This window comes from Megalobrama amblycephala, linkage group LG15, assembly GCF_018812025.1.
Source record: "Megalobrama amblycephala isolate DHTTF-2021 linkage group LG15, ASM1881202v1, whole genome shotgun sequence".
Taxonomy (NCBI): domain Eukaryota; kingdom Metazoa; phylum Chordata; class Actinopteri; order Cypriniformes; family Xenocyprididae; genus Megalobrama; species Megalobrama amblycephala.
The window spans coordinates 22351797-22365179 of NC_063058.1; the positions used below are offsets into that span (position 1 = coordinate 22351797).

General features: G+C 36.8%; 1 protein-coding gene across 3 annotated transcripts in view; it reads right to left on the bottom strand.

Moving 5' to 3' along the window:
* aass (aminoadipate-semialdehyde synthase) overlaps positions 1-13383 on the bottom strand; it is a 32094-nt gene that overhangs the window by 904 nt on the left and 17807 nt on the right. For all 3 annotated transcript variants that reach the window (XM_048158337.1, XM_048158335.1, XM_048158338.1), the window contains 10 exons: positions 7970-8091; positions 7739-7868; positions 7539-7649; positions 5407-5515; positions 5012-5152; positions 4716-4883; positions 4534-4629; positions 4208-4323; positions 2532-2620; positions 2188-2364 (listed from right to left, as the gene is read on the bottom strand). In XM_048158337.1, coding sequence (XP_048014294.1) covers positions 2188-2364; positions 2532-2620; positions 4208-4323; positions 4534-4629; positions 4716-4883; positions 5012-5152; positions 5407-5515; positions 7539-7649; positions 7739-7868; positions 7970-8091 — 1259 coding nt within the window. The remainder of the gene's footprint in view (positions 1-2187; positions 2365-2531; positions 2621-4207; positions 4324-4533; positions 4630-4715; positions 4884-5011; positions 5153-5406; positions 5516-7538; positions 7650-7738; positions 7869-7969; positions 8092-13383) is intronic.

Here is a 13383-nt window from a genome sequence, read left to right on the forward strand (position 1 = left end):
TTACTTCAGTATCTTTTTGGCTACATTGTAGTGTTACCGAGTATCAAAGATATTTGCAACTTTTACTCTCTACTTGACTACATTTTTAAATAAGTATATGTACTCTTTACTCCATTACAATTGTGATGAGTAATGCAATTACACATTACATTTTGCATGGTACCTAGCTTTTTCTGCAGCACTTTATTTCTGCTACAAAAGAAGAGATGTCGCCATCTTCAGGACATTGAAGGTACTATATCTTGTGTGTTTTGCCCAAGCGGCAACCTCCCCCTGTTTCTCTTTAAGCCAATACGGAATGCAATTCATCGACTGGCCGCTAGGGACAGGCTCCGAAAGAGAGCAGAATCTCATTGAGCCCCATGTTAAAATGCCCAACTTTACAGCAGAAAAAACATGTTTACAGCCTGGTACAAACTGTGGTTTTGGTCTATATAGCTAATTTTGCCCTTCTTGACAACTGTGAGGGGGGTGAATTTTTTTTTTTTTTTTTTTTTAATAACTCGTCCATTTAAATTATATTAAGCCTTAAAGTTCTGCATAATTAAGGGCGTGGCCACTTGAGTGACAGGTGGATTGCCGCTGCTGTCACTACTAGCTGTTTGGTTTGTCTGCTTTCTGTCACCTCAGCTAATTCCAGCCACTGAACTTGGCATCTATGCCATGTTTGTCCTTTTTTGGGGATTATTTCATACAATTATAAAATAATATGGCTTGCTGTGCCGTTAATGGTCGAGACAGATGTACGTCAGCCAACATGTGCACACATTGGGAAGATAAACAGCACACACGTTGTTGGATCGTCTAATATGCCTTTCAAGACACAACAAAATCCAACAGCACTGCTTGGATATAACTAAAACTGCTGCACTATTTTGAAAAGTTATACTTTGGACGCGGACTCTCATATGTTTGTGAGAGTCCAATGTGTACGATTGTAGGTTTACAATCTTTCATAAGAAATGTCTCACAAGATTTCAATATTTCATGGATTTTTGTGGACAAAAAGACATGTTGGATGTTTTTTAATGGACGCTCATGGACATTTTACCCAAGTGCGACGGAATAGATTCATCTCGTGATCTCCATTTCATTACAAAGGTATGAAGCCCCGTTTTGAATTTGCGTGTTGTCATTTGCACACTCGACACAAATTGCAATATTACTGTTGCTGGAGCATCTATATCGTAAAACAGACACCGTAGATTGACAGTAAACCTTTAGAACTTTCAAATTATATAACTTGTTATCTTTATTAATGTTTTAGGTGGTATCTAAGATAGATAGCTAGCTCCATAGCCTGAGCTAACCTGGTCATGTCGAGCTAGGCGTGCGTGGTTTCAGCAACCAGGCATCTCAGTTCCAACCATGTCCTGCCTCTTTGCCCATTTTCAGTTATCCGAAAGTGATGCATTGCCAAGATGGCGACAGCCGGATGGCTCCGCCCACTTTAGGCTTCGAAAATGCTCTTCAGAAACCTATGGGTGACGTCACGGACACTACGTCCATATTTTTTTTTTTACAGTCTATGGTTTTGCCCTTACTCACCCTAACTTGTCAACAAGGCTACTTGAGTGCATTAGCAGGTAGTTGTGAATAGCAGGTGTTTCATATACAAGATGAAGACATGGCTGCAGCTGAAACCATGAAGTCCAGTGCAAGTAGGCTTTGATGGTCACACTTTATATTAGCTGTCCTATGTACTTAATCAAAAAATAATTACAATGTTATGGTTTGTGTCCATGTTGTATTTCAAAACACTTGTGCTGATATTGAGGTGGGATACGGGTAAGGTTTGGTGGTATGGGTAGGTTTAAGGATGGGTTAAGGTGTATGGGAATGGTCAACAGTCTAATTATTACAGAAATTAATTACATAAGTACTGTTAAAATCAGATAATTTAACCCCTAATATATATATATATATATATATATATATATATATATATATATATATATATATATGCACCAATATAGAAAGATGTGCCAATACAGAATTATATATATATATATATATATATATATATATATATATATATATATATATATATATATATATATATATATATATATATTCTGTATTGGCACATCTTTCTATATTGGTGCATCCATAAATGGAATACTTTTTACAAAATGTACTGTTAATTGAGCATACTGAAGTTGAGTTTAGAAACTAGCACACACTGACCGTTGAGCACCATATGGGCTGCGATGGCTGCAGGGTAGCCCACAGTTTTGGCCATGGCTGAGTATCCATTGGGATCCCCGTAAACCACCAGACTGATGTGTTTGGTCTCCAGCTCGCCCGTTGGGTGTCTGATTCCAACATCGTTCCTCATGATGATCATATCGCGCTCGCCTTTAGCTGCACGAGACAGAGTGATCCAAAAACAATGCTCATTTATGTGCATTGTGAAGACATTTGACCTCAACTTGGAACACAAGGTCTGTGATGCCCTGATGATATGAAACATATTATAAATCTTTTAAAGCTTTCATGACGTGGAAGAGAAAGAGGAACTGGGTCTTTACCAAAGGAGAGTTTGGCCTCTAGGTGCTTAGCAAGCGCTGCTAAGATGGTGTCTGCGTGAGGAACCGGCTCTTCACTGAGCATCCCGAGCCTGATAGGATTCATCCAGTCAGTCATCTCTAACCAGCACAGCTATGCTGCATGACTACTTCATTATTTACATTTACAAACATACTTAGACAGACTAAGACATAATTTATAATTTAAACATTCTATTATAGTGGCTAAAAATGTTTATGTAATATTTTATGTGTTGATGATGCATGTGTGGTGTTAGCATTGCATTGTTATGAGGTTGCTAGGTGGTTGCTATGGTGTTGCTATGCAGCTGCTGGGGTGTTTTAAGAGATGTTTATTGCATTGTTATTAATTTGCTAAGTGGTTGTTATGACATTGCTATGCATTTGCTGGGGTGTTTTAAGTGTGTTTTAAGTGGATTTTATTGCATTATGTGTTAGGAGGCTGCTGAGTGGTTGCTATGGGGTTGCTATGCAGATGCTGGGGCATTTTAAGAGGTGTTTATTGTATTATTAGATTGCTAGGTGGTTGCTATGACATTGCTATGCATTTGCTGGGGTGTTTTAAGTGGCTTTTACTGCATTATGTGTTAGGAGGCTGTTAGGTGGTTGCAATGGGGTTGCTATGCAGATGCTGGGGCGTTTTAAGAGGTGTTTATTGCATTGATATGAGATTGCTATGTGGTTGCTGGGGTGTTTTAAGTGGCTTTTACTGCATTATGAGTTAGAGGCTGCTAGGTGGTTGCTATGGTGTTGCTATGCAGATGCTGGGGTGTTCTAAGAGGTGTTTATTAGATTGCTAGGTGGTTGCTATGACATTGCTATGCATTTGCTGGGGTGTTTTAAGTGGCTTTTACTGCATTATGAGTTAGGAGGCTGCTAGGTGGTTGCTATGGTGTTGCTATGCACATGCTGGGGTGTTTTAAGAGGTGTTTATTGCATTGATATGAGATTGCTAGGTGGTTGCTATGGCATTGCTATGCGGTTGCTTGGGTGTTTTAAGTGGCTTTTACTGCATTATGTGTTAGGAGGCTGCTAGGTGGTTGCTATGGTGTTGCTATGCAGATGCTGGGGTGTTTTAAGAGGTGTTTATTGCATTGATATGAGATTGCTAGGTGGTTGCTATGGCATTGCTATGCGGTTGCTGGGGTGTTTTAAGCGGCTTTTACTGCATTATGAGTTAGGAGGCTGCTAGGTGGTTGCTATGGTGTTGCTATGCAGATGTTGAGGTGTTCTAAGAGGTGTTTGTTGCATTGTTATAAGATTGCTAGGTGGTTGCTATGGCATTGCTATGCGGTTGCTGGGGTGTTTTAAGTGGCTTTTACTGCATTATGTGTTAAGAGGCTGGTAGGTGGTTGCTATGGTGTTGCTATGCAGATGGCTGGGGTGTTCTAAGAGGTGTTTATTACATTGTTATGAGATTGCTAGGTGGTTTCTATGACATTGCTATGTGGTTGCTGAGGTGTTTTAAGAGGTGTTTATTGCATTGTTATGAGGTTGTACTTTAGGTGGTTGCTATGGTGCTGCTATGCAGATGTTGAGGTGTTCTAAGAGGTGTTTTTTTTTTTTCATTGTTAAAAGGTTGCTAGGTGGTTGCTATTCTGTTGCTATGCATTGTAATGGAAGGCTGAAAAATACACCTAGTGAATTCTTCTACTCACAGTCTGAGGCTCTGCATTCTGAAGTCATCCCTGCCAATCCGCTCATAAACAGCGTCCTCAAAGGCACTGTTGCTCTCAGTTGCGGATAAGCCGGTCAGCTTACAGAGAAGCTCTTTCTGTGTACGAGATACAATGATATTATCATACCCAGAATTAAAAAGAAAGATTGACAGCATGTAGCTGTGTGTAGGACTACTAGTCAAATGAGAGTGGTTTAAGTGTTCAGGGCCCTTTTTATAATACTCAAGTATTTTCTTTCCATTATGTATTAATATATATTTATAAAAGAAAATACATTTTAAGAATATAATGGAATAAATCCATACCCATGAGAGAGGAGAAGCCGTGTGGTCCAACAGTGGACACGGCTCAGTGTTGATGAGTCCCAGTTTCACAAAGCCACTCATTGCAGAGGAGAAGCCCTGCAGACACATACAGTACATGCATAAAATGTTGGCACTGGAAAACAGAGGCTACAATGATCTGTACAACTGATCAGCATGAATACCTTAAAGCGCAGAGTTCCTCTGATCAGCGTGTGTGCGGACTCAATCCCATACGGCTGGGCGTACGTGGTGCTGTCTCGGTTGGGAAAGGCCTCCAGGTTAAAACCGGGCATGAAGTCCATGGGTTTTGTGACATCCAGGAGAGCACCGCCAGGAGGTACACTGACAACCTGAGCAGTGAAAGACGGACAGTTTTGTGAACTAGATTTTTAAATGTTTTTTATTTCATTGTTTTGAAGTTTCCAGGTGATTGATTAGTGGATGCTACAGAGGGGATTTTGAAGTGAGCCTGTATCACCTGGTTGTCTTTCAGATAGATGGCCGGACTGATGGTGTTGAGCAGGACACCGTACGGACTCCAGCTAAACTTGTAACGCAGTGGGTTGTCTGAGCACTCTGGAGCAGGAAGACCACCACAGAAAGAGCTGTAAGACTCCACCTATCAAGAAACAATGGAGTAACTACAAGAGCACCATGTGACTTGCTCAAATGTTCACAGAGGACACCATACTCGACTGTTATGTGAAAATGAACATTCAAGAAGCTGTGAATGGTTGCTGAGGTCTGTCAATATGTCTTCCAGACGTGCTGATGAGCGCACCAATGGTGCGACAGTATGTCATTCTATCGCAAATACCCATCAACACATCCAACTGTGTTAAACAAACATGGGTGCATGCATGCAATACCTACAGTGCAACCGTCTGCCTTGGCCTGGTCGATGCACTCCATGGCCAACATGTGATCAATGCCAGGGTCCAGACCCATCTCATTGACGATGGTGATGCCAGCATCTTCGGCACTTGGGAAACAACAGCCAATCATGGTGAAGCCACATGCATATATTAATGAACTCAACCAGTGGCAGTTTAAAATCCAACAAGGTCAAACAAAAGATGCTTGTTCCTCGGTTCCGTGCAACAGAATAATAGCCATCCGCTGCTACAGTTGAACAGATTCTTAAAGCGTTTATTGCAACTACATTTCATCTCTTTCTCATCAAACAACCACACTAATGAATGGCTTTACACAAACCATACTGCGCCTAGACAGAGCTTTCTTCTGTGTCGACATAGGTTCACTATGGCTAACTATGTGTGCCAGAGAAATAGGCTATTATAGGTGTTTATTTCAGAAATATGAATGTACCTCCCATATAATACCCATTAGCAGTGTTAGGGGTAACATTACAAGTAACTTAAGTTACGTAATCAGATTGATTTTTTCAAGTAACTAATAAAGTAACGCAAGTTACTCTGTTTTTCCATGTATTCACTGACAGCTCTCCTGTCTCCATGTTGAGAGAATTCAGAAGTGCAGAGGTGTTGTGTGCGCTGTGTGAACATGATGGCTATTCTAGACTAAATGTGATCATACATTTATTCATTTACTTCTCCTGCATCCTAGTCTTCTTTAATTCAGAATGGCAACACAGCTGAAACGCTTGTTTATTTGCTTGTCGCTGAGCTGCGCTCTCTACTGTACAGGCGTGAATGTGCATTTCCTTCAGCTTGAGGCTTATTCATTTCACTTTTGGTATGAAAGAGCCTTTACATTTGCCAAAAATATAACTTTTTTGTTATTATAAAAACAAACAAACAGCCCAGCCTAGATGAGAAAAAGTAATGCAAAAGTAACGTAACACACTACTTTCCATAAAAAGTAACTAACGCAATTAGTTACTTTTTTTAGGGAGTATCGCAATATTGTAATGCATTCATTTTTAAAGTAACACTGCTCAGTAGTCAAATTTTTTGCCACACTGCTTGTTTTTTTAAACGACCAGCTCTTAAAATCTGTGTAGCAACGCACTGGACAGTGCGGAGTACAACGGTTCTGTGACTTTGCTTTGGAAGTTTAGTTGGCAGAGAAAAATAAAATGTACTGTTGTTTTCTGTGATATCAATTAATACTCAATATTAATGAAATAAACTCAGCTAAAACAAAAAGTTATGACTGCTGTGTATATTTACACAAATCAATACTGGTCTGTGCTTCACTACAATGTAGGTGCTTTTATCTGCTTATTTACCCCATCGCAACTTATTTGAACTGTGTAAACACAAAACGAAAAAAAAAGTGCCCATTTAACGGCAGAGAATGGTAAATTTCTTTAAGTTTTTTTTTTTTTTTTTAAAGCAGATGCAAACATGTCATAAAGTGAAATAATATAATATACTCAAGTCAATGTATTCTTGTTTTCTTTTTGTATTAAAAAAAAAAAAAAATTGCAACTAATTAAAAAATGTATATCTTGATTCATCTGATTTTTTTGTTAGAATTTACTGGGCAACCAAGGTATTGCAGCCATCATACTGTGCCATACCCAACTGATGATATGCATAGGTGAATTTATGTCGACACAGAAGAAAGCCTTGTCTAGGCGCAGTATGGTTTGTGTCGAGCCATTCATTAGTCTGGTTGTTTGATGAGAAAGAGATGAAATGTAGTTGCAATAAACGCTTTAAGAATCCATACAACTGTAGCAGCAGATGACTATTATTCTGTTGCGTGTAACTGAGGAACAACTGATGACGGCACAGTTTGATCTTTGGTTGACCAATCAACAGAAAAGGGGCATTTCTTTTTCACTCACAATATTCAAGCTGTTTAATAATTTTCTACCCCTGAACTTCAAGCTGAATTCCTGTTTTTTCAGTTTTTTTGAAAAAAGAGAAAAGGCACCAGTTTCTAATTTTTAAATAAATAATAAAAAAAAAATGAATGAACTAATGATACACATTAAAAATGATGGCATAATTTTGATTAGTATGTTAACTCTCATAAAAATTAATTCATTTTCTAAAAATCAGGAAGTTCCCTACCTCTTCTGAAGCTCCTTCATGGCGGGGCTCAAGTAACTGGCGGTCACCATGTTCACCTTCAATTTAATGCAGTGCTTGGCTACTTGTGGATGAAATGCGTATGGCAGCATGCTAGATACCAAAAACAACAAATAAATGTCAACTGTTGAATTAGAATTGAAGTAGAATTGCTAATGTCAATGCAAAGTTTGTGAATATGCCTGATGACGATGTCGTGGTCTTTGATCAGAGACTCGAGGTGGCCTTTCTGGCTGGTGATGTCCAGCATCACGGCGATGGTGTTGGGATACTTGGCTGCCATGTCCTCAGCCTGATGCAACAGATTTGAAGCTGCAATGCAAAGATCACAAGAGATTTTCTGAGGCCTGCGACTATAATTTCTACACTGCAGTAAAACAGCATTCCAGATGGATTTTGCGACGGGAACATACCCACTGTGACCTGGGTGCCAGCGTCCCTGGTGAGATACTCGATAACTGGCCCAGACACATAGCCTGAGCCCAGCAACAGCACCCGCTTCATTCCTCCTTTCTTTAGGATCTGCTCCGATTCCCTGTTTGCCAGATGGTACAGCCATTACTACTAACACACACACACACACACACACACACACACACACACACACACACACACACACACACACTTATACACAACACACTCCTCACTGGCCAAGCAATCTGTGAAATCACAAAACATATCCTGCTGGATAGTGATCTTAAACTGATTGAAAGGGATGCAAACCCCACAAAAGGACACGGGAAGATCTTGTAGGATTGTCCAGGAGGTGAAATCAAGAAAATTTAAAACACACCAAGTATTCATTTTTCATTTTATGACAAGAATGTACCACCACAAACACATACAGATCATCAATGGCACTTCAGGAGCAGGGAGGGTGTATTTTAAAAAAAAAAAAAAAAAAAAACGGGGGAACACACACAGATCTACTTCTAGATCAGCCAGTTCTCCATTCAGAATATAATCAACGCAGTTTAAAAATCAACATTTTGCTCTATGAGTCCCCTGGGAGACACATGTGATCCAAGCACCCCGTCGCTCAGCCTAATTGGATCTGATGCGGCACATGAGCAAAAATGTAACACTTAACCCCCGACCACCTGCATGCCTTTCTCAAAATACCATTAAACAAGACATTCATAATAACCACTAAATATGTATTTTAGATCAGGGTTTTGCTGCTATTTAATGCTACTTTTAAAAAGACCACAAACTGAGGTGCATTAGTTCATAATACAACACACTTTCATTTCAAATAGGAAGGTTTATCATGGCCTAACAGTGATTTGTACCACAGTTAAAGGGTGTTAAAGGCACAATATGTAGTTTTTTGCCACTAGAGGTCACTAGAGGTCGCTTTCTGTCTATAAATGTATCCAAACAGTTGTTCCCTTGTCTAATAAAACAAATAATATATATAAAAGCATCTTTGGTGTTTCCATGGTTTCTACAAAATAAAGCCAGAAATCGAGAGTAATGCAGGTATGATGTCACTGATAGGCGACGCATAGACACGTGCATAAAATTGCTATAAAATGTTTTGCAATAAAATTGCTTATTTCTCTGTATTTAAAGGTGGTATAGAGGATGTTTTCGTCGACTGAGTTTTTGAAATGAGCGTTTGAAATGATACACATTTTACGACTAGCTAAAACATTCTGACTGTGCTCAACATACAGCGATAGTTTCCTGCTCCTGAAGCAGATTTATATACTTTCACATGGAATTTGAACACCGACTGTAATCGCAGACTGAACGCAACTGGCTCTGACTGGACGCGTTTGAGCACGATCAGTCATAAGGATCAATTTACATTCATAATCGGCCTTACAATCGTTAAGCCGCGCACACACTTAGTGGATTCATTATGTCGGACTCACCTCATAATCTGCAGTTGTTACTCCTGTCTCCTGACAAAAACATTGCATGCGGCGCATGTAGTGTGGAAAGTTACTAGAGCGCGCAGCCGCGCGTCTCTCACAAGGAACGTCATGGCAGTGATTGACAAGCCAGAGGGCCAATCGTTTACGCGATGATCGCGTAAACGATTGGCTGATGTTTTTAAGGCCCTACCTCGTGCACAGATGATGTATATTAATAATATTCCTTTCAGTGCACCTAATAAATAGTCTTTTATCACTTAGTAAAGACAGTTTCAAGTAATATTGCAAAAATGTATAAAACAAAACATCCTCTTTAGCACCTTTAAGGCAAGACACACAGGTGAATAGGTAAAAAAAAAAAAAAAAAAAAAACTAATAGATATCACCATACTTCCCCAGCTGATTGATTACATTAAAAATGGAAAACAATTTTTGTTTTACAAGTTTTCTAAAATGTTATGTTTAAATATGCAAATGAGGCATTATCTAATTACATATGCACTAATTTGCATACATTTCTAGAACAAAAATCTGAATATTGGATGACGTCAGGTTCAAAATTCTCATTTAATTTTTTGAACATGTTAATTCAAAGATTTTTACAGAGGGAATTTTGGTTGTTATCTTTTATTATTACTTAGTATTTTTAAAAAATAAAAGTAATATCAACAGCCAGAAAAAAAAAAATATGTTCACCATTTTTTTAGGAATAAAATGTTGTATAAAATCAGGCAAATTATATATCAACAAATCTCTTTGTAAAAACCTTCAGAATATAGATAGGAATAAAACTAAAGTTTGGTGTAAGTAAGTTCTGCTGAAGTGGAGATTTCTGACTCAGAGCAGAAGAAAAACTCATTTTGAGAAAATGGCCTTTAAAAGATATTTACTGTAATTGAAATCTATAGACGCAAATAGATAAAGTGTTATAAAACATACACTTAAAAGTGTATTTTGGATGTTTTTTTTCCACCAGTCTGAAAAAAACACTTTATGAAAAGCCAAAAAGTGCAAAATCTCAAAATTGACAGGTGCCTGAAAAAAGTGTTTTTGCCTGTAGTGTCTCCCCTTAAACATTCATGGAAACATTTGGGATAATGTAAGTGCACAAGTCAACAAAATATATATAACACTATTCTAGTGGGTTTTGGATATTTGAATCCAAAAATCTTACACATTATGACTTTAAGCAGCATGAACTCGGGCTGTCAAATGATTAGTCGCGATTAATCACATCAACAACAACAAAAAAAAATATATATATATATATATATATATATATATATATATATATATATATATATATATATATATACAGTGTTGGGGGTAACGCATTACAAGTAACTTGAGTTACGTAATCAGATTACTTTTTCAAGTAACTAGTAAAGTAACGCATTACTTTTGCAATTTACAACAAAATATCTAAGTTACTTTTTCAAATAAGTAACGCAAGTTACTTTTTCACATTTATTGACTGACATGTTGTCCCCATGTTGAGAGGAATACAGTGCAGAGATATTGTGTGCGCTTTGTAAGCAATGATGGTTATTGTAGTTCTAGACTAAATGTGAACATGCATTTACTCATCTCACTTGCACGAAATCATTCAGTATTCCTCAAAATGAATAAAAACAGTGAAATGCAATCTCAGAATTTTGCAAACCTGTAATAATTAACTATATTAAATTACACAAATATACTTTATGTATTTAATCTCAATTATTAACCAATGTCTTTGCTGCTGACCTTCAATTCAACCATATTAATAAGCAAAAAATACTTTAGATTAGATTTAGAAATAAGAACTAGAACTTCCTTCTCCTGTATCCTATTCTTCTTAAATCCAGAACGACAGCACATCTGAAAGGTTTGTTTGAGCTGCGCCCTCTACTGTACAGGTGAAAATTTGCTTTTCCTTCAGCCTAAGGCTTATTGATTTCCCTTTTGGTGTGAAAGGGCCTTTTTGCCAAAAATAGAACTTTTTTGTTGTTATTAAAAAACAAACAAACAAGCAAGCCCAGCCCCGGTGAGAAAAAGTAACGCAAAAGTAAAGTAACGCATTACTTTTCATAAAAAGTAACAAAGTAACGCAATTAGTTACTTTTTTAGGGAGTAACGCAATATTGTAATGCATTACTTTTAAAAGTAACTTTCCCCAACACTGTATATATATATATATATATATATATATATATATATATATATACATACATACATACATATACATATACATACATACATATACACATATATATATATATATATATATATATATATATATATATATATATATATATATATATATATATATACACACACACACACACACACACACACACACAAGCATGTATATATTTAAGACATTTAGGGTAAGATATTTAGGGTTGTCAATCGGTTAAAATATTTAATTGCGATTAATCGCATGATTGTCATGAGTTAACTCATGATTAATCGCAACTTAACACATTTTTATCTGTAATCTTTAAAATTTTTTGTAACAAAACAGCGAAAGCTTAACCAAACAGCTGATCATAGCTGTACAGAGCGGGTTTTTATTCATCTCCATAAATATATCTAGTAGTAGAGCTAATGCAAGGGCTAGAAATCAATTGCTGAAACTTCCTTGTCGTCGTGCATAGCGCAGTTCATGGTTGCACTAAAATGTAATATTTTAAAAAATAAATGAATAATAATGAATAAATACAGCATTTTTATAAAACTAAATATTCTGCAGTAATAATAAAATAGGATTTTAAAAATGATAAATTCTAAATATATTATTTTATAATAATAAAATGTAAATATTTAAAAAATATATTCATATATTAAAAATAAATTAAGATTACAAAAATTATTTTTAGAACAAATCTATTAACATTTTGAAAAAAATAAAATAAAATTTTTAAAAATGAATAAATTATATATTTTTTTAACGCTAAATATAATATTTTAAAAATAACCCATTTAAAACGAATTAAATAATACACAAGCATTTTGTCTATATTGCACAGTATCTCAGATTTAAGTACAGTACAATCAGATATTCTTAGACAAGAGGCAACGGCTCTCTTAGAAGGTTTTCATTCAGGACAAGAACAAATAAATCAAAGCAAGTCAAATGGTGGGTCTTTAAAGCTTTCCATTGATTAAATGGAGGTCAATGTTGGCTTGTGGGCGGCTTCATTAAGTACAGACCACAATGGATACAGACTTACAAATTCAGTCTAATGTTTTGTCAGCCTGGTTCTTCACCCTTGAATGAGACAGAGATGGCATAAAAGAGCTCTATTCGAGTGTTTTGAGAAAGACGTGTTGACTGCGGGAGGCACAGAAAGCTTTGATTACGACTTGAATGAGGAAAAAAAAAGAGAAAGGATTGAGTTATTCCATTTAATGAAAATGATTCAAAAACTAGATATAATCAATTAATGAGCATGAAAAGATATTTGGCTCATGAAAAGCGAAGCTTACCTTGGAGAATAATTGAACTTAAGAAACTTAAAAAGAACTGATGCATTGATTTTTTTTTTTCTGGCATGCAAAAAATTTCCAAGAACAAGAGTGAGTGGGAGAGACTGTGGCTGCGGTGAGAGAATAAGATCATCTACCCGTGAGAGAACATGATGTGTACTCTAGCCAAGCGAGGTGTTATGGCAGTGCAGAATGAGCCACAGGAGCCGAACTCTGTGTCTGAACAAAACAAACACGGTCAGCAACTCGTTTTCTCTTATATTTTGCAGTGTATGAACTTAGTAAGGTTTAATGTTTCATACTCAGCCTGGGAAAATTCATTAGCCTGACAAAAATGAGCTAAACAGGTTTGGTGAACCTCCCATTTCAGTGGGTTCTTGAATATACAAATGAGTCTCAGATATTATAGAAACATTTACATGATCATCCAAAACCACCAACTTGTGTCACTTTCATAAAAGCGTTTTTCTAAA